At 56.0% G+C, this 18949-nt stretch overlaps 1 protein-coding gene across 2 annotated transcripts in view; it reads left to right on the forward strand.

Annotated features, from left to right (window-relative positions):
* The window catches only part of POC1A (POC1 centriolar protein A), a 114250-nt gene that overhangs the window by 55344 nt on the left and 39957 nt on the right, over positions 1–18949 (forward strand). For both annotated transcript variants that reach the window (XM_060164021.1, XM_060164020.1), the window contains 2 exons: positions 8456–8524; positions 11044–11142. In XM_060164021.1, coding sequence (XP_060020004.1) covers positions 8456–8524; positions 11044–11142 — 168 coding nt within the window. The remainder of the gene's footprint in view (positions 1–8455; positions 8525–11043; positions 11143–18949) is intronic.

The raw sequence follows: 18949 nt of genomic DNA on the forward strand, positions 1-18949 counted from the left end.
GGTGTGCCATGGGTCTTAGGGGCTCTTCTTCCTGGAGTACCCATAACACAGCCCCACTGTGGGGTGCAGGGTGTGGGAGCCCCAGGGCCTGGCTTCCTCGGGGTTCTGCAGACCGATTCTGGGAGGAAGGAGCTGGCCAGAGCCCCATGCTAGCTTTAACCCCTCTCCTCTTCCTGGAGAGCTGATCTCTCCCTTTCTCCTCCTCCTCTTTCTCAAGACCTGTAGTGAGACCACCGTGCACTCACCGGTGGCAGCTCAGTGCTGGGTTCTCCAGCGGGCCACGTGGGCAGACCTGGCCCACTTCCTTTGCCCTCTCTGCCTCCAGGGCGCTTTCTTTTGGGCACAGAGTCTTGAAGAGTCTGGTCTCTGGGCTATGTCGGTGGGCAAGTACATGGTGTGTGTGTGTGAGGGGAGCTGCAAAACCGAGCCCCCCCTCTGTGCCCCAGTCTGCCAGGGTTTGCTGTGTCTCCTTGTTGGGTCTGACTCTGCCCCTGGGTTTGGGGCGATTCAAAGTCAGCTAAGGGTGGCTTCCTAAGGAAGGAGAGTGCGGTTGAGCAGCCTTGATTCGGGCAGTTGTTAAAATCAGTCTGCCAGCTGGACCAGATACCTAGTGTGGGCGGACATCTGGGCCGGGAGCGGGGGCGGCTTTGCTCTCCCCGAGGGGACAAGTCTGTGGAAGTTGGGCCTGTGTTGTCACTGGGAGCCAGTGTGCTCCGAAAATGTCCCTGACCTACGAGGGTTTGTGACATGCTGTCGGGCCAGAGTGGCTCAGCTCCAGGAAGAAGTTCTTTGACACCCCTTTGGAGGATGTATTGACTCCTTTGGAGGACGTATTGCCCCTGCCAAGCCACAGGGAGAGGGCCTGCACCATGGGCTGAGGAGTGGGCTGAAGCCCCGCCCAGATGCTCTGTGCAGTGTCTGGTCCTTTTAGGCTCCCCCGCTCGTGAAGTCCCCTCCCTGTCCCGTCCTTCCAGGAAGATGCACAGCTGCACTCCTTGGTGACTTGAGCTTCCACATTCTGTTCCAGGAGGTAGTGAGGGCCTCACCAAACACAGCTGTCACCAGCCACTTCCTGAAGCCTGTGGCACCCACAGCTCCCAAGTGGTCCCAGATGCCCAGGGATTCTGTCCCCCAGATGAGAAGACAGATTTGAAAGCACTTTTGAGTCCTGGCGGGGGAACTGAGGTCCAGAGAATGATCTGGACTTGTAGGGGGTCTCATGCAGCTTAGGGTTGTTGACCTGGAACGAGTACCCACATCTGCAGTTTCCACCACACCCGTTGACCTCATATGTATGGCTTTTAGAAGTTGTGATCTCACTCTTGTTTTCAGATCACTGGTCTGTGTAGGAGGCCAGCGGGCCTCATAGCTTCTTGTGTTCCAGCCTTGCTGCTAGGTGATGGCGTTCTGGTCCAGCAGGAGAGGGATCCCCAGGAAGCTTTGGTTTGGACTTGGAGGACCTCCTTGTAACCGCCCTCAGGCATAGCCCCGAGGGAGCCGTAGAGGGAGGGCTATTGAGTTGTTCTGCCACGTGGAGCAGCCACCCCTTCAGGCCTCCAGGTCCACGCTTATGAGAAGAGATAGTGCAGGCCAGGGGTCAGAGGCCAGCCGAGAGGAGCCTGCCACAGGGAGCTGGTGCTGCGGGGAGCCAGACCTCGAGCAGGAGAGGGGGCTCTGTGTGTGGCAGGGAAGTGTCTCCGTGTTCTGTGAGAGGGCTGGCCTGAGCCAGCCCCACTGGGGGAAAAGTGAGGAAGGGTCAGGGGAGGCCATGCTGTTGGGTAGAAGCTCTCTTGCCTGAGTTGAGGCCAAAAGTCTCTCATTGTTTCCTAAAGGCGTAGGGGCACCAGGACAGGCACGTGCCAAGTGCAAAGCTGAGATCAGGATCACCCAGTGTGGCCTGGGTCTCCTGGGCTGGGCCCACGTGCTGGCACTGAGGACCGCTTGTGCCCCCAGGAGTCTGACCATGCCGGCAGTTTGGTGGTTCTCTGGCGTGCATGTGATTGGTCACACTTCCATCGGCCCATGTGAGGCCGGCTTACCTGTGGGGCTGGGGCTGGACGGCAGTTACAAGTTTATCGTGAGCCTGAAGGATTCTGGTGCTTCTCCCCTGCAGTCCTGGCTTTGGGACTCTGAGCCACAAAGGGCCATTCAGGGGGTGTGGCTGGCGGCTGAGTGAGGCTCCTGCCCCGTGGGGCTTGACGCCACGTGTGCTGTACCCCAGAAACAGCTCCTCGGCTGCAGCTGGGGCTCGTGTGGCTCTTCAGAGGCTTCCACAGGGTGGATGTCTCCAGGTGATTTGGGGAACAGGCCAGAGAGTTGAGCAGGCCCTTTGCTGGCTCCAACCCCACACGGGCCCTGGCCCCTCACCGCCCTGCTACCCCTGCTGTGCAGGGGCGGCAGGTTTCCAAACTCAAGCCGAGCAGACACTGGCACCTTTGCCAGGGCAGGGGGGTGGGAAAGGCTGAGGAGCCTGTTGGGGCTGAGAGGTTGGGTAGCCCTCTGCTTCCAGACAAATCTGCCCATCCGGGTGGAGAGTGGACAGAGCAGGCAGGCACTGCCAGCCTGGATATGGTGCACTGTCCTCCTTCCTCCACCACTGGGGACACCGGGGTGATTTCTCTCTCAGTGATTGGGCTGGAAAAGAGCCTGCACCGGTCACCTTTGCCAGCTGCTTTGACTGAGACCACTGCTGGATACGTTCAGTTGGGGAGGGTTCACAGCCTTGTCTGATGCCCAGCTTTCTCAGGAAACACCCCAACATTGCCAGGGATGAACAGCTTGTACCCACCTGTTTCTGGTTTAGAAAAATGGTGGACACTCTTCCATCTTGTTCAGCCAGAAAAGCCTGAGCCTTGGGGGACCACAAATGGGAGGAAAGGGTTTGGACGTTGGGGTCAAACCATTCTGGCTCCACCTCTTAGCCTGTGACAGTGGGCAAGACCTTGACTTTGCCAAGCCTTTCCTCCTCTGTAAGAACGACGCCCATATCTGTCATAATGGGAGAAGACATGTCCTCACAGATGCCGGTCCCTGTCCTGCGCAGCTCTTGGAAAATGACCCCATGCTGTTCTAGATGAGAGCTCTTCAAAAGGCTGTTTAAAGTTTCTGTTATGGGCATGGTCCTGGCATCATGGATGGGTAATGTTTGTTAGGAAACTGAGTACATATTAGGGGGCTCTGATGACTTAACGCCACTGATGGGCACAGGGCCATAGCCGTCGGCCCCTCCCCCTCTGGATGGGGCTCACCCATTTCCCCTCCTCCCACTCACCCACAGAGTCTCTGAAGGGTTTCTCTGGCTTCTTATTTTATTGAGGGTTGTTCTCATCTGCCCCAGAACATCCTCTTGCTCTCTGGCTTCTCTTTTGTCACACAACTCCTAAAATCCGTCCCACAGTGGGTGGGCTGTAGTGATTCCCCGACAGCTTGTCCCCACCAGCTGTCCTGAGTGGGTTCGGCCTGCTGCTGCCTTGGTCTACAGGTCTGCTTCCGTTGCCCTTTATTAGTCCCGCCCATCGGGTCTTTTCCAGGGCCTGACTCCTGGAGGACAGGCCGGGTATCTGATGACACTGGGCTGGGTAGGGGTGCCAGCGCCCTCTCTGAGGCTCTGGGAAGTCTTGCTGTGGGGATCTGCCATGACCGGGACAGTTAAGCAGGAGGAAAGGGAGACCCTGCTTCTTGCTGGATCCTGTACAGACTTAGGGCGTCAGCTGCACGGGAGCTTCCTCACCCCGCTCACCCCACACTTTGCCGCAGGGAAGACCAGGAGAGGGGAGGGCTTTCCCACCAACGGCAGCTGTCTTTCGAAGCCTTGCGCCCCGAGCAAGGCCCCCATAGTTTTGTGTGGCAAATGTGGGGGCATCGTGCTAGAAATACAGATTTATTTTTCTGTATTTTCCGAAACATAATCTCGAGACATGCTCATTTGGTTTTAGTCCCCAGAGCTATTTGGGAGAGGAGGGTAGGCGGGGCGTGGGTGGGGCGTTAAATCTGGTGTTTGCGGCTGTGCAGTTGGCGTTCGTGTCTCTGTGGAGTGACTGAACCGCACAGGGACCAGTGGGCACGTGGTTCCCCAAACCTCAGCTGGCCCGCAGTGGAGCGAGCACCCATCACCCAGGGCCCAGAGCCCCAAACCCGGGGCAGCTGTGTGAGAGGCTGTGCTCGGTTGTCGAGAAATCACAGGCTCAGAGCACGGGGTCGGCCGATGCTACTGGTAGCTTGTGCCACGCTGGGGGCTGGGGCTGGGACTGGGGAAGTGGCAACAAGGGGGACTCGCCCTCTAGGAGGAGAGACAGCAGGGGGACAGAGCGGCCTGGGCACGTGGGCCGCCCCTGGCTGCCCCAGGAGGAAGGAAGCTCTCAGAATGGGCCCCTCCCACCTCGTTTCTCTGCGCCCTGTGGCCCTTGTGTAGTTGTTCATTTTGGAGACTCGCTTTGCTGCTTGAGAGGCTTAGATCTGCCTTGGATGGTTGGGCAGCTCCCGGGAGAAGTGAGGGGACATTAAGAGGGAGTGGAGCTCACTTACTCCAACTGAAGTAACCAAGAGCTCAGCCTGACCCCCTGTCCCCTGCCGGCAGCCCAGAGTTCAGGGCTGGGAACAGGTGTCCTTGGCCAAGGTCAGGAGCAGCCTAGGTGGTCGCTCCTTGTCTGTGGGGCCGCACAAAGGGACATAAGCACCAGCCCACAACAGGTCTAGCGCGTGAGTGCCAAGCCTCCCTCGCGGGGATTTGTGGAAGAATCGTCCTGGTGGACTGGGTTGCGGTGTCTTTGCCTGAGCACGGGTGTCAGAGTCCAGAGCACCCATGCTAGAGGCCTCCTTGGTCTCCGTGTATCTGTCTGATGGCCGCTCTTCTTTTACCTCTGACGTGGGGCAGGTGGTGTGACGTTGCTTTTTGTTCGCTGGCAGCCAGTGAAAAACATATCAAAACCCTTGCATGGTGGGGGTGGGGGTACCTGGCTGGGCCTTTGCCCCTGTAGCTGTTGTGGCCACAGCGGTCAAAGTTCAGGTGTGCAGGGACTCAGGGAGTCAGACCGGAGGGGGTGAGGCCAGCGGAGAGGTCTGGACAAACTGCAGGGGCTGTGGAGTGAGAGGCGTCAGGAGCTGTGGGATCTAAACACCATGGCATCCTTTGTTTTGCCTTTTTTTCCCCCCTCCATTGACACCTTGCTGTTTGAGAGTGAAGGAACCAGCCAGTATGGGTCCCTTGGGTCTGGAGGTTGGCAAGGCAGAGGCGGTGTGTGGTGAAATGACTGGGTGTGAGTCCAGCTGAGCTCGAGGGCCACGTGCAGCTGGGTCGGGGGGGAGAGGTGGGGGACCGTGCTCACCGTGATCATCTCACAAAAGGCTCCAACTGGCCAGATCCAGAGAGGGAGGGGGGAAGGATCTGGTTGAGGCTAGGCAGCGTCCCTGCCAGTGGACCTGGCCTGGAGCCAGATGGGGACCAGGGCCTCAGGCAGGTGGGCACCCCTGGCGATCAGGGGCAGGTCAGACCCACGCTGCCGAGGGCCCAGCTGAGAGCTGCTGCTCGGAGTCCCGCCCGGGAGGCGCTGCAGAGGCCCCGGGCCTTGCCTGTGGGAAGAAACAGCTTGGCCACATGCCTGGCCCTAGCCGGTGAACAAATGCATCAAGAGTGACTAATTGACTGAAAGGAATCAGCCACTGTGAAGGCGGGACAGTCTCAGAGAACACTCCTGATCACAACTGGTCCCTGCCGGTGATAAAGGAGACTCCCCCAGCCCGCAGGGTTTGGAAACTAGAACTCACTTCTAAATAACTGCTGGGCTAAAGAGAAAATCCCAGTGGAAATGGAACATTTGGAGATGAAGGACAGTGAAAATACTGCATATGGGAAACTTTGGGGATCCAAGCTCTAAGATGGCAGTCAGAGGCAAATTTGTAGCCTTAAATGAATTTATTTAAAACCAAGAAAGATCAAAAATAACCAAATTCAGAGCTCAATGTAGGAGGCTGCAGAAAGAACACAGAAAGAGGCCTTCTTGAGCTCACAGTTTTGCGGAGCGGCGAGCAGTTCAGTGGGGCCAGGGTGCTGATGGGAAGGGCAGAGGAGAGGGCCTCGTGAGGTCTCTGGGGGTCTGGGTGGTCTGGGGCCCCGAAGGCCCACCAAGGGTTGGGTTGGAGATTGTCAGCAGTGAAGAGCCGAGTCTGCATTGCAGTCCATGATGACTTTGGCCCACAGCAGAGCCCAGGGCCAGCCATTCTCTGGGCTGTGCTTTGAGTGCCCTGGACTGCTTCTGTGGGCCCCAGGGTGGATGGGTAGGAGCCTTCATGGAAACCACTCTTTCCAGGAACACCGAGGTACCTGGTCCAGGAGCCATGCAGTCCTCTTGGTAAACGGGCACTGTTGGGGAGGACTGTAGGCCTCAATGCTCAAGAGCTCCTCTGAGCGCCCTTGTCGCTCGCGCCCTCCCTGGAGTTTTCTGGGACTTGGACGCTGGGGAAGGTTCTAGTTCTTCTTGCCTGGAGGGCTCCTAGCACCTGCTTTCTGGTCCTGATCCCCCTGCCAAACTGGGCTGCCAGCCACATTCTTCAGTGGTCCTGCTGCTGCTTGGCCTCTAACATCTTGTCCCCAGCTTGGCATCTGGTGTTGAGTGTCAACAGGAAAGGAGACTGACCCACGAATATTTGTTTGGTTCCTTAGTTGCTGTGACTTCTTGGAAACCTGCCATTCCTCAATGAGCTCTGGGCAGCCAGAGAGCCTGGCTTTTTTGACACTCCACGTACTGTGTTCCTTCCCTTTTCTGCCTTCCCTCTTTGTTTTTCCTCAAAATGAGAACAGTTTTGTTTTGGTTTTGTATTAATGTAACGGTGCTCTATACTCGTCAAAAAATTCAAAGTATGGGAAATTACAGAGATTTCTAAGACTCAAGTAAGTCACCTGAAATTGCCTCCCCCCACTTAAGTCCTGTCAGTGTGTGGTGACTGTCCGCCTGGGAGGGTATCTGCGTGACAGACGACCTGCTCCCATCCTACCCCCAGGCCCTGCACCTGCAGCCCGCGATGCTGCGCTCCTGGTATTGCACAGTCACCTATGCAAGTGGACATTGTTCCCCATCAGTGAGAATGGATCTCCTTTGTCCTGATGGATGGCTGCAGAGGACCCCCGGGCTGCTGTGAGCCCAGCCCCTTCGGGCCCCTTGTACTTCTTCATTACCCCCACCATGGGCAGCTCAGAGAGGAGGAGCCGTGGGTAGATTCCAGAAGCATGGGCAGACGTGCTGCCTCCTGCCCAGAGTGCCTGGGCCCAGGGGGCAGCTCTGTCTAACCTGCCTGTCTCTTCTGGGCAGGCAGAAGCTGGCCTTGCTCCTTTCCAGCCCACAACCTGTCTACTCTTTTCTGCCGCCGAGTGGAAGTGCTTCCCAGTATTCCTATTGTCCACGGGTCCACCGCTGTGTCAGCCCTGCTGCTGGAGGCCCCTCATATTTGCTGTTGGAGCTCCTGTTGCTCCCTGTCCTGCTCTGGAGGAACTGAGGTGGCCTTTGATGGAGCCCGCGCTGTCATCATCTAGGCGAGAACCTCTTATATCTGGCTTTGCTTGGGGAATGCCAGGTGTTGCCGCATTAACAGTTTGGCCAAAAGGAAGCAATGGTTCCTTTTGGCCAAACTTTTAACGTGGTGGTGTGCCGAGCAGACTCTTGCTCTGAGCATCTTCCTGCAATGGGTTTCAGGCGTGTGGGGAAGAGCCCCCGCCCTTTACCAGGAGATCATGCCCCCTGCCCCAAGCCTGAACGTGCGCACTGGTGCGGCCAGGTGCAGGCCTGACATCACCCTTCGGACAGTTCAGTGGACCTTCAGCGCGTGAGAAGCCAGAGTGGCATGTCTCCTCCCAAGGCCCCAACATGAAGGAAGTGATGTGCCCGTTAGAGGGAAACGTCACTTTGCTCCCCTGCCCAGGCACCTCCAGTAACCCCACCCCGTCCTCCTCCTTGCCCTGGTTCTGGCCTTTTGGTTCGCCTGAGCTCCCCAAGTGCCCTGCCTCTGCTCGTTGGCTCCTCCACGGGGCTCCGTGCTTCTCTGGTCAGCTGCAGTGTGGTGTTGGTGGTGGGGGCATGGTCTGGGTCAGGGGGACCTAGTTCTGGCCCCAGTGCTGGGCCTGGGATAGGTCAGTGCACCTCTCTGACTCCTTGGGAAGTGAGGACAGTGGTGTCAGTATGGTAGGGCTGTCAGCGTGGCCTTTCCTGCTCATTCCTTTCGGCCGAACCCTCGACCTCATGGCCTGGCTTTTGTCAGTGGTGCTTGGGACCAGAGTCTCAGCAATAGTGCTCATGCTTGGGCACCTGCCAGTTCCTCCGCCAAAGGTTGGGGAGGGCATGGGCTGGATGAGGTGCTCAGCCCTGAGTCCTGCTGCCACTCTCACTCACGAGCTTCTGGTTTCTTCCTGTGCGTTGAGAATCTAGAGTGACCTTTGGTGTTTGCTCTTTTTGGCTTGTTCTCCTAGGGTCCAGCCACCACTGTTGCCTTTTCAAGAACGGGGGAGTATTTTGCTTCTGGAGGTTCTGATGAACAAGTAAGTAAAGAATGATTTGAGGGGTCTCAGCTGATACTGAGCAGAACAGAACAGGGGGCCGAGGTGTCTTGGGGATGGACAGGCTGGGTTTCACCAGCTTCCTTGGTGGCTTTCAGCAATCTTGAGGCCTGGATCTTGGGGTGGGGCCCCCAGAGCTGGGCCCTGGCCTCGCCAGAGCAGGAGTGCTGCAGGTGCCAACGCGTGGCAGCATCTCAAAACCCTTACAGCTCAAACCAGAGTGGGTAGGAAGTCTGGGTTACTGTTGCCGTGAGAAAGTTAAACGTTTTTTTAGGAACTTCTTTCTCCTGATTATAGGTGAATAATTAGATAACTCTTGGATGCTTACTGCGGGCCTGGTAATGAGGGCAGCATGGCAAGAGCGTCACCCCTCATTCAGTCCTCAGGGCAGCCGCGTGGGGCAAGCCTTCTCTTCAGCTGTTCTGTGGGTGAGGAAACCGCGTCTCGGCTGCAGCAGAGCTGGAGCCTGCGCTAGAGCCTTCACTCTGTCGTCTGCCGTCCTTTGCTCCGGTGCTGTCTGAGGGGGCAGCATTTTCCAGCTCCAGGCTGTGGAGCGAGGACATGTGTGAGGAGGTCCTGTCCTGCCTTGTCACCCTGTCAGCCGCCCTGGTGCCTCCTGCCCAGACTGCTCAGCCCTGGTTACCTGCCTCCTGCGGGGCACCCTGTCCCTGGGGTCTGGCCCAGAGTCTGGCGTCTGGGAGGCTCCAGGGCCGTTGAAGTGTCCACCCGTTGGAAATCTTTCTCCGGGTTCTGGTGCAGTGCTACTTGTCCAGAAGACCACACTTCCCTGAGGCAGGGAGGAAGGGGTGGCTGTTCCGAGCCACTGGTGACCTGGTGTGTCACCTAGAATGTTCATCCCACTGCTCCTGGGCCTCACAGCTCTGACAGCTCTGCCCAGGAAAGTGCTGCTGGCCTCCCAGTGAGCGCCAGCCCCGGCCTGATGGACCAATTCTGGTTGAGTCTCTGCCAGTAAAGCAGAGGGCGGTTGGAGGCACAGCACGGCTAAGAGATGGCAGGCATCTTCCCATACCAGCACCGGTTCCTGTGCTGACCACACAAGGCAGGAGGAGGGCAGAGGGAACCCCTGAGCCTTCCCTGGGCATGGAGGCCTGGCTCCTTGCTCAGAAGACTAGGGAAACTAGTACAGTAAATTCACACCATAAATAAAGTCCTGGCAAAAGAAATTCACATAGCACAAGAGGCAACCTGGTAGGAAGTAGGGCTTCCCCCACCCTGGCCCCTGCTTGGGCAGCCGCTGCTGTCAGCTCCCTGGCTGCCTTCTGATTGTCTGCTCTGAGAGCCTTTTGGGAATGACATTTGACATTCTCTCTTCACATTCCTGATAGCCATTCCCCGGCTCAGGACCATTCAGCAGTTAGACTTGTGCAGTACACAGGACCCTATAAACAAGGGGGTGTGTGCCGATGTTCCTTTTGTAAAGGGGACAGATGAGAGACCCTAGATGCTCATCAGTTGGGGAGCAATGAACAGTGGTGCTGCTCTGGGAGTGGCGAGCAGCCGCCCAAAGAACCAGGCTCGTGGCTGCATCCCGATGGGTCATGCCTCCAGGGCACGTTGAATTTCCATCCTATGTGGATTCGTTGGTTTTTCTGTGGCCTCAGTTGACTACTGGCCGCGATTCACAATTCCTGCCATCCTGGAAGTGGCCCTAGAGGAGTGCAGCCGCGGGTGGCCCGCACCCTCCAGCAGGGAGCGCTCTTGCCCAGCTTTTGTTGGAGGAGCCTCAGGGCATGAAGATCCCCCCAGTGGGATGTAGAATAATGGACATGTTACCGACTGCTCCCTGGGGGCCAGTGTCTGTGTCAGACTGTCTCCTGTGAGTTTCATTGCAGCCCTGTGAGGTGGGAACTATGACCATTCCCTTTTCACAGATGAGGAAACTGAGGCACAGAGAGGTTGAGTCCCTTGCCTAGAGCCACACAGTAAGGGGTGGAGCCAGGATCTTCACCCTAGTTATCTGGCCTGGAGTCTGTACCTGAACCACTTCTCACAGTGAAGCCAGCCAGGCCCCCACCCTAAGGAACTTGTATTTTAGTGGGGAGACAGATGGTAGACAAGGAAAAGGGACAAAGATTAACTAAATACCGACTCTGATGCCTTGAAGGAAAGAAATAGAGGGCTATGATAACAACCAGCAGGAGGGCCAGGGAAGGCCTCTCTGAGAAGGTGGTATTAGCAGACACTTCAGCCTGAAGTGCCAGCTACACAGAGCTTGGGCCTGGGACACCCAGGCCCAGGGAGCAGCCAGTGCAGAGGCCCAGTGGTGATAGTGACTCTCCATCCTGGTGGAGCACCCGATCCTCTCGGGGCCTGTTCAGAGATGGGGCAGGTCCCGGAGGGAGTGGGGTGCCAGGTGGGGATCACAATCCCACCACTGGCCCAGAACTTTGGGGGTGGCCTCTGGGCCCGTTTTCTCCATGGAGAAGGACTGGTAAGGGATTTTTCTCCCCCTGATTCTGTGTGCTTATTGGTCTCGGCAGGTAATGGTTTGGAAGAGTAACTTTGATGTTGTCAATTACGGAGAAGTCCTAAGAGTGCAGAGGCCCCCGGCCACGCTGGCCAGCTCCTCCAGGACTCTGGTAAGTGGCTTGACAGGCATATCCTGAGCCCTGTGACTGGTGGGCTGGGTCATGGTGAATAGCACTGGGCTTGGGGGTGGTAGGGGTGCTGCAGGCTTAGGCCGGTCCCAGGGAAGAGACCCTGGTAAGATCTCATCATTTACCAAAAACTTAAGTGCTTGTGGTGCTTTGTTTCAAATCTGGAATGAACACATAAGACATGAAGAGGCTGTTAGCGCACACTGCTGGGTGCCTAGGCCCTGTACCATCTGGTGGGGGACTATTTCCATGCTGTAAGCCGTTGGTTATTTGAGGCCTGAGGAAAGGAAGGACCCATCCTTTGCTGATCCTTGAGCTCAATGTCGGGTTCCTAGAGGGTGTGGGGCCTGAAGCCACAGCTGGGACAAATGGGAAGGGCCCCAGCCCTGTTGTTCTTACTTCCTTTTTTTTTTTTTTATTTTAACCATGGAAAGGAAGTTCCTCAGCCACAAACCATTTTTAGTACCTTTGTTGGTAAAAGGGCATTCAGTGTTCCTGAATTAAAATAGTTAATATTTTTTGGACAAATATTTGGGGGAAAAAAGATAACTGATACCATCTCACTGAATAAGGTCACATTCAGCTTTGGCTAAAATAAACGGTGAAGCCAAGGAGGTGGAACTGTGAGGGTTGTAAGCTCCAGTGGCCTCAGGCTGCTTAAATCTCTCCCTCCTGGACCTTAGAGGCACTGTGGCCTCTCCCACACGCGGAAACTGGCCTGAACAACAGGAAGCGGCTTGCCCAAGGTCCCCAGCAAGTCAAGGTTGGCCCAGAATAGAACCAGGAAGCCTCTGAGTCCATCCCGGGGCTTTCTTTGGCTCCAGCAGAGGGCCCTGCCCCGCCCACACCCCATCCTGTGTGTTGGGGCTCCCTCTAGGAACAGGCCAGGTAGGGATTTAAAGCTTTTCTTCCAAGGGTTGCCCTTGGCCCAGAGGTTTTGTTCTCCCTCCGCCTTTGCTAAGCAGTTGGCCGGTCCTCAGTGTCTGGGTTTGCTGGGGGTGCGGGGAGGGGGTGGCTGGGGTACACGGTGGTGTGCTTGCTGCCATTTCATCTCCACCTGGAAAGGCATCTTCCAAACTGTGGCGTTGGGATCCTCTGGGGTCCACGCCCACTCCCCGACAGCTTCCCGTCTCTTGGGTATTTACGGCGAGCCAGGCCCTGCCGAGGCCTTTACATGTACTGCCCTGTATATTCCTTACCTCATTAGGATGAGTGGGTAAAGTTACTGCTCTCATTCACAGAGGAGACACCTGGGGCTTAGTTGCCTGCCTGGTGCCTGGACCTGGGGACCCACCATGCTGGTCCCTCTGAGCAGGGCTGAGTAAGCTGGAAACTGCAGGTGGCAGAGGGCTGCCTGGAAGCTCTTTCCCACCCTGGGGGAGGGCCCTGCCACCTGTCTCTTGGGAATGGTTAGTAATCACCAGCAAGGGGAGAATCCCATGCTCCTTTTCTTGTAGCTATTGAGAAAGTAACTTGGACCAGCTGCCTCTTGTTCCTTCAGCCCTAGCTCAGAGACGGGGTGTGGGGCACCCTTGCTTCCCATAGCTGTGGGGCCTGATCATCTAGGATGAAGGATGTGGGGTGGGGAAAGCCAGCAGGACAGGGCAGGGTAGGGCCTGGGTGCTCGAACCATCAGCCGGGCTCAGGAAGACCATTTGTTCCCGTATTCCCCTCAGGCCCTCTGCCCAGTGGGCATCACCACGTGGGGCTCAAATTGGGGAAGGGGTGTGGGCTCTGGCTGTGGGGTCCCAGGCAAAGCACCCACTCTTTGCAAGCCGCCACTCTATGCAAGCCTCCGTTTCCACGATGGGACCCGAATACACTCACAGGCTCTGAGGACCCCATGTGTGATGTAGGTGACCTCTGCTAACCTATGAAGTAACTTGACTTGTTAATGCTGAAATCATTCTTCATTTGGGGCTTTTTCCTCATTTGTCTCAGGCCCCTTTGAGACTCTGACGTGACCTATAGGTCCTCCTCCAGACGCACTATGTCCACACACGCATACCACTGGTGTACCCTTTCAGGGGCTGCTCTGATCTCAGGACTCCCAGGTCAAGAGGAGAGTTGGGGAGGCTGTTTTGTTTTGTTTTGTTTTATATACGTAACATAAAATTCACCATTTTGCCTATTTTTAAGCATACAATTGAGTGGCATTAAGTACATTCACACTGTTGGGCAACAATCATCACCATCGTACACAGAATTTTTTCGTCTTCCCAAACTGAGACAAGCTAGTCAGTATAGCATGGCTCAGTGGCTAGGTCTTCCCCTGAGTTGGGAAGGCAAGCTGACGAGTATGGTCTCGCCCGTCCTGCACCAGGGCTTCCCTGGTGCCGAGATAGTACTGGTGACCGATTCTGTGGCCGGCCGGGGTGTCTCAGCTCCTCAGGGAGCCCAGGAGCTGTAAGTTCAGGGAGCCCCCACCCGTCTAGCTCTGTCCACATTACCATCCTTCCAGCAACCCAGGGGTTCTCAGCCTCGGCACGTTGATTCTTTGGGCCAGATGAATCTTGGCCCAAAGAAATCCTGTTCATTGTAGGATGTTTAGGAACATCCCACTAGCTGCGGTAGCATCCCCCGCCCCCAGTTGTGACAGTCACAAATGTCTTCAGACGTTGCCAAATGTCTCCTGGGGAGCAGCATTGCTCCCAGTTTAGAATCACTGCAGTAACTCCTGCCTCGGAGTGAGCCCAGAAAGGGGGCTGCTGCAGCAGCAGGAGGAGGGTGGGAATGCGGGCATGGCTGTCATGGTGGGAGGAGCTTAGGGGGGGCACTGAGGACTCTGGAGCCGTGCTCCTGCTTGATGGGCCAGATCTGGGCTCCCCCCCAGCAGCTGTGGCCCAGGTCTCTCAGCCTGACTTTCTAACACAAGCCCATTTTGTAGAAATGTCGTTTGGCTTATCAAACTGTGGAATCTTCCATGGGTGATGGTAAACAACAAAAAAGACCTTGAGCAAGTTGGTTTTCTTCACTACACTTGGAGTGTATTCTTACCCTTCCTGCCTGCGGGCTTCCCGGGCTCTACGGTAGTACCTCGTGAGTGATTTGGTGGCTTGGCTTCTCAGAGAGCCCACGAGCACCACCACCGTGCCCAAGGAGCTCTCAAACCTGAAGGCCCCTACCCCTTCAGCTCTGTCTGCACGCTGGGTCTCAGATTCTAATGCCGCACGAGTCACTCCTGCACGTTTGGGGATTTTAGGAAGCACATTGGACCAGGTGCTGGATCTTGAATTCTGGACCACATGCCTATTAGAGTTTGGCAGTTTAAAGTCAGAGGGGCAGACCATGGCAAGGGCAGCCCTGTGAGCCTGTGACAGCCCCTGCCCTGGACCCCTGCCCTGACTGTGGCATTCAACTCCCACTCTTGGAATGAAGGCCATCCTTGAGCCCACTCTGAACAGAGCTCTGTTCACTGCCGGAGCTATTTTCAACCTCTGGTTGAAATTCACAGCTTATTTTTAGACACATTTCATGTTGAAAAGCAAAAGCCATTTCCCAGCCCTTCAGAATGAGAATAATGGGTTCCATTTTCCCTCTATTCTTGGCTGAGTTGCGATGAGGAGGGATTTCAGGGCTGTGGCTGGGGAGCTTTCTCTGCTTAGAAGCCTGCAGAGGAAGGACTCCAGCCCGTGCACTGGCCTGAGGGTGGGCAGGAAACTCCGTGGTCTGCCCCATGACACGCTGCGTGGCTGGAGGAAGGTTGCAAGGTTCCAAGCAGATGAGCCGCCTCCCAGAGGGGCTTGTGTGGGGCCCCATGAGCTGTCTGTGGCAGGGGCTTGTGCCGGCGTTTTCAAGGGGCTCCTGTTTAGCTCTGTTCCTGCTACAGCCCTCGTCCTCTCGCCCTCTCTGCACTCATCCTCACCCTTCTCACTCCCTCCTACTGTCTCTGCTTTTTGGTCTGTCCCTGAGGCTATGGACCACTGTGTCTTGACTGACCTTGAATTTGGCATGTGCCCCCCAAGTCCCAGCCGCTATAGCTGACTTCTACCTCAACCACAGAAGCATCGTAAAACCATTTTTAATAGCAAAGATGCATCTATTCTGATATAATCTTATTCTTGCCCTCTCTTCAAACATCTGAGAGCCTGTTATGCAATTGAGAAGGAAGGTTGTGCTGGGTGGGGCGGGAGCGGAAGAAGGCCGAATTCTAGGTAATTCAGTAAAACTAAAAAACCACTTCCTGAGTTCTCTGGGCTGGCTGCCCTCCAGTTCAGAGAACCTTGAGGTCTAGGGCTGAGGGCTTTTCTCCACTCACCTCAAATGGGGAGATGCCAGGTCCTCCTTTGGGAGATTTCACGAGGTGGTACGTGCCAAGCAGGCACTTGGAACCATGCCCGGCATGTGGCAAGTGCTCACCAAGCTTTAGCTATTTTTAAAATGTTCCTTTTCCTTCCTCTGTCCAACAGAGCTAGGCGAGTCCCCTGCCCGGGCAGGGGGCTTAATGTGCTCCAAACCTGCTGCGGTGAGGGACAGCAGGCGGGGGTGGGGGCCCTTCTGACCGGGTCACATTTGAGGTTGACTCCGCTCAGCAGGCTGTCCCTGTGAGGTCCACTGTGGCTTCTGAACTCTTGCGGGCGTCAACTGTGCTTCCTGATGAGTAGCCCAAGTCCTCTCTGCTCGCAGACACAAAAGCAAATCCATGAGGTGGGTGGAAATAGGCCTCTTTTCCCCGCCCTCACCCCCGGCTCCTCAGGGTGTGCTGCCCAGGACCCCCTGAGCCTCAGTGCTAGGACTGTCCCCAGGAAGAGGAGGTCAGGTTAGCCGAGGATATCTGGTCCAAGGCCTCAGCCTTCCCTAAGGATGGCCTGTTTCTTCTTCCTAGTTTCTCTGGTTCTGAAGGGGGAGCCCCAGACACCCCCTGTGCCCCCCTTCAGCTCCCACATTTCCATTCTGGGGTGCTATACAGAGTGGACTTCACTTAGGGATTCTTGGGCCCTGACCCCTGGCCCAGAGAGGCTTGGCACTGGATCTTGCCCCACTCTGAGGATCTGGGAGTCCCAGGTGGCGTTTGCTCAAGATCTGGGTTCTCATGCAGGCACCTGGACTGAGAAGTCATTGGGTCAGGTTTGGGGAAGGGACCCGTTTCCACCTGCCTCATAGATTTGCTTTCTCGCTTGGGAACTTGGATGACTTGGGTCTTTTACTGAGAACACACATTTCTGGCTGGCATTTGCTTTTCGTAGTGAGGAGAAGTGTGGGTTGGTAGATGGGGCATTGTGAACCCCAAGTGTCTTAGAGGGGAGCCTCTCATTTCTCCACTTGAGGCCAGTTCTGGCTCTGAGTTCTCCAAGCTGTTGCAAGGGGCTCTTGGCAGCAGATCCTCAGTCAGAGGATGCCAGGCACACAGGCATCTTGGAAAAGTATTGGTTTCATGGGACCCAGACTCCTAACACATCGGCTAACCTTGCCTTGGGCTCGGGGCATCTGTGGGGGTCGAGATTTGCCTCTTAATGTGCTGGGGGCTCTCACTCTGCTGCACCCTCTGGCTGAATAGCTGGCCTTCCACAGTCTCCTTCATCCATGTGAACGAGAGCCTGGTGAGAAACACAGGAAAGCAGATGCTCCCTGGCCCCTCCCAGTACCTTCTTGCCTGGTTTGGCCATTGTTGGGCCTGGCAGGGCCTGGGCCTTGGGGGCTGACTTAGGAACAGTGGGGACTTTGTTTTCATGTTTCCTGGGACTTAGTGGATGACTCCCATGGGATAATTCATTCCTGCCCACTGTGCTGCACAGAGGAGAAACCTGAGCCCCAAGGTCACCTGCTGGTGAGTGGCCCAGGTACCCATCAAGCCTGTGCCCTTGGGTCTCAGCCCTTTTGTTAGCAAAAGTAAGAGACCCTAGACTGGAAACGATCAAGAGGTATTCTCCCCATTTCTCAGTGGGCATCCTAGCCTCCTCAGCCCCTGGGACAGATATGCAAGCCCAGCACAGGACAGACCCTGGTGACTCAGAAACAGCTCTTCGTCACTTTTGTGTTTGTGCAGTTGTGTTGAGTCCTGGCAGCACCGCCTTGGGGCCTCTGGTGAAATTTGACTCCCCATTGCTGGTCCCCGTTATTCCCCCCCACTGAGACCCCGAGGTTCCTGTTCTGTGAGGTGTCTCCAGATCACCTGGAATGGCCTGGGGCTGCGCACAGCACAGGGGAACAGTAAGAGACCTGGCTGGCCAGTGCTTCCCGTGGTGAGGACAGCAAGCTTACGAGGATGGCTGTACTGGAGAGGATTCTCGGGCAGCCCTCCTAGGGAGGTGGATGGTGCTGGAAACTTCTGGCTCTGGGAGCCACTTTAAGAGCTTGGCTGACAGTATTGCCCCTGTATCCTGTTCCAGGCTGAGGCTGGGGCCCGGCTGGGTGTGGCACATCTCTCCTGTAACCTCAGACAGGTCATCTGGATTCTCTGTATAGTGATTTCTCCCCCCGGAGTACATTACTTCTCTGGGCAGTTTCCATTTCACCGGCTCACTCTGCAAACGACCATCCTGCAGGGGTGAGGGCAGGGCAGGGCGGCCGCCACAGCCTTTGCTGACCCTGGGCGATAGAGGTGCTCAGACAGATGCCTCACTCCACACCCAGATTGCATTTTCCCCACCTTTACCTGAATGGAAGTCATGGAAAGTGCTCTAGGTTTCTTAGTTTCCATGGGAAGACAGAGGAGACTAGAAATATAGAAGGTTCAATATTTGTCACCAAACTGCGATATTTAAAGAAAGTTTCCTGCTTGAAAGAGAGCACCCTTGGACAGTAGCTGATGGGTAACGTGGCTGTGCATAGTCGGGGAGCACCAGATATTCGACGCCCCTAGCAGAGGGGCTTCCTGGGCCCAGGGATCAGAGTGAGGGGCTGAGCCCTCCCCGCTGACCTGTTGTATCCAGTACTGGGAGGCAGGAGGGACGCCCTCTCCTTTCCTTCCAGAGGCTACAACTGACTTCCTGGGAGGTGGGTCAGGGCTGCTACCAGGCACATGTTAAATAATTACTGTGTTTACAAGAAGGGAGGGGTTGCCTTTGACAAGCACGATAACAATGTTTGCAGAAACGCATCAGGCAGAGTTACTGGGCTTCCTGGCAGTGGAGTGAGGAGAGGTCTTTTAACATTTGACATTTATTGCAGCAAGCCTCTTGCAGTGGTTCTCAAACTTTAGTGTGCATCAGAATCACCCTAAGGGCTTGTTAAAGTTTAGCTTGCCCCATCCCCAGAGTGTCTGATTCAGTAAGGAATTTACATTCCTAACAAATTTCTAGGTGACGCTGATGCTGCTGGTTGGTTGGAAAACAGTCTAGCCGATTGACACCCTGGCATCGCGGGCAGGGAGGTGGCTGGAAAGAGAGAGTGAGTCTCTGTCCATCTTAGCAAGTTTCTATGGCTCACGGGGCTGCAGCTTGGGAGAGGCACCTGGAGAATTGGTGTCCCTTCAGCCCAGTTTGGGGCATTGTAGTCTTCGTCCTTCCAGAAGAGGAAGAGCGGTGTGGTTGGTTCTGATCTTGGTGCGGTGTTCAAAGAAATCCCAGTGCTGCCCTTTAGGCTCTTTAGACCTGCAGGCACTCTTTACACCCACTGAGCTCTGTTTACAACTGGGCAGGCAGATGTGTGGTTTTATTCCCAGCCAAGGACATCAGTTAGAGGATGGGACCCAGGGCAGCCCTCCGTGGGCCTCCGCCGGGCCTGTCATCCTCTCTCAGCTCCTGTCCTGGCCATTAGTGCTGCTGCATCAGTTCAGTCATCAGTGCTTGAATCCATGTTCTCCAAGTCACCTGCCTCCTGCATTGTCCTTAGTGTCCACCTCTTACCC

Source organism: Lagenorhynchus albirostris, chromosome 10 (genome assembly GCF_949774975.1).
Source record: "Lagenorhynchus albirostris chromosome 10, mLagAlb1.1, whole genome shotgun sequence".
NCBI lineage: Eukaryota > Metazoa > Chordata > Mammalia > Artiodactyla > Delphinidae > Lagenorhynchus > Lagenorhynchus albirostris.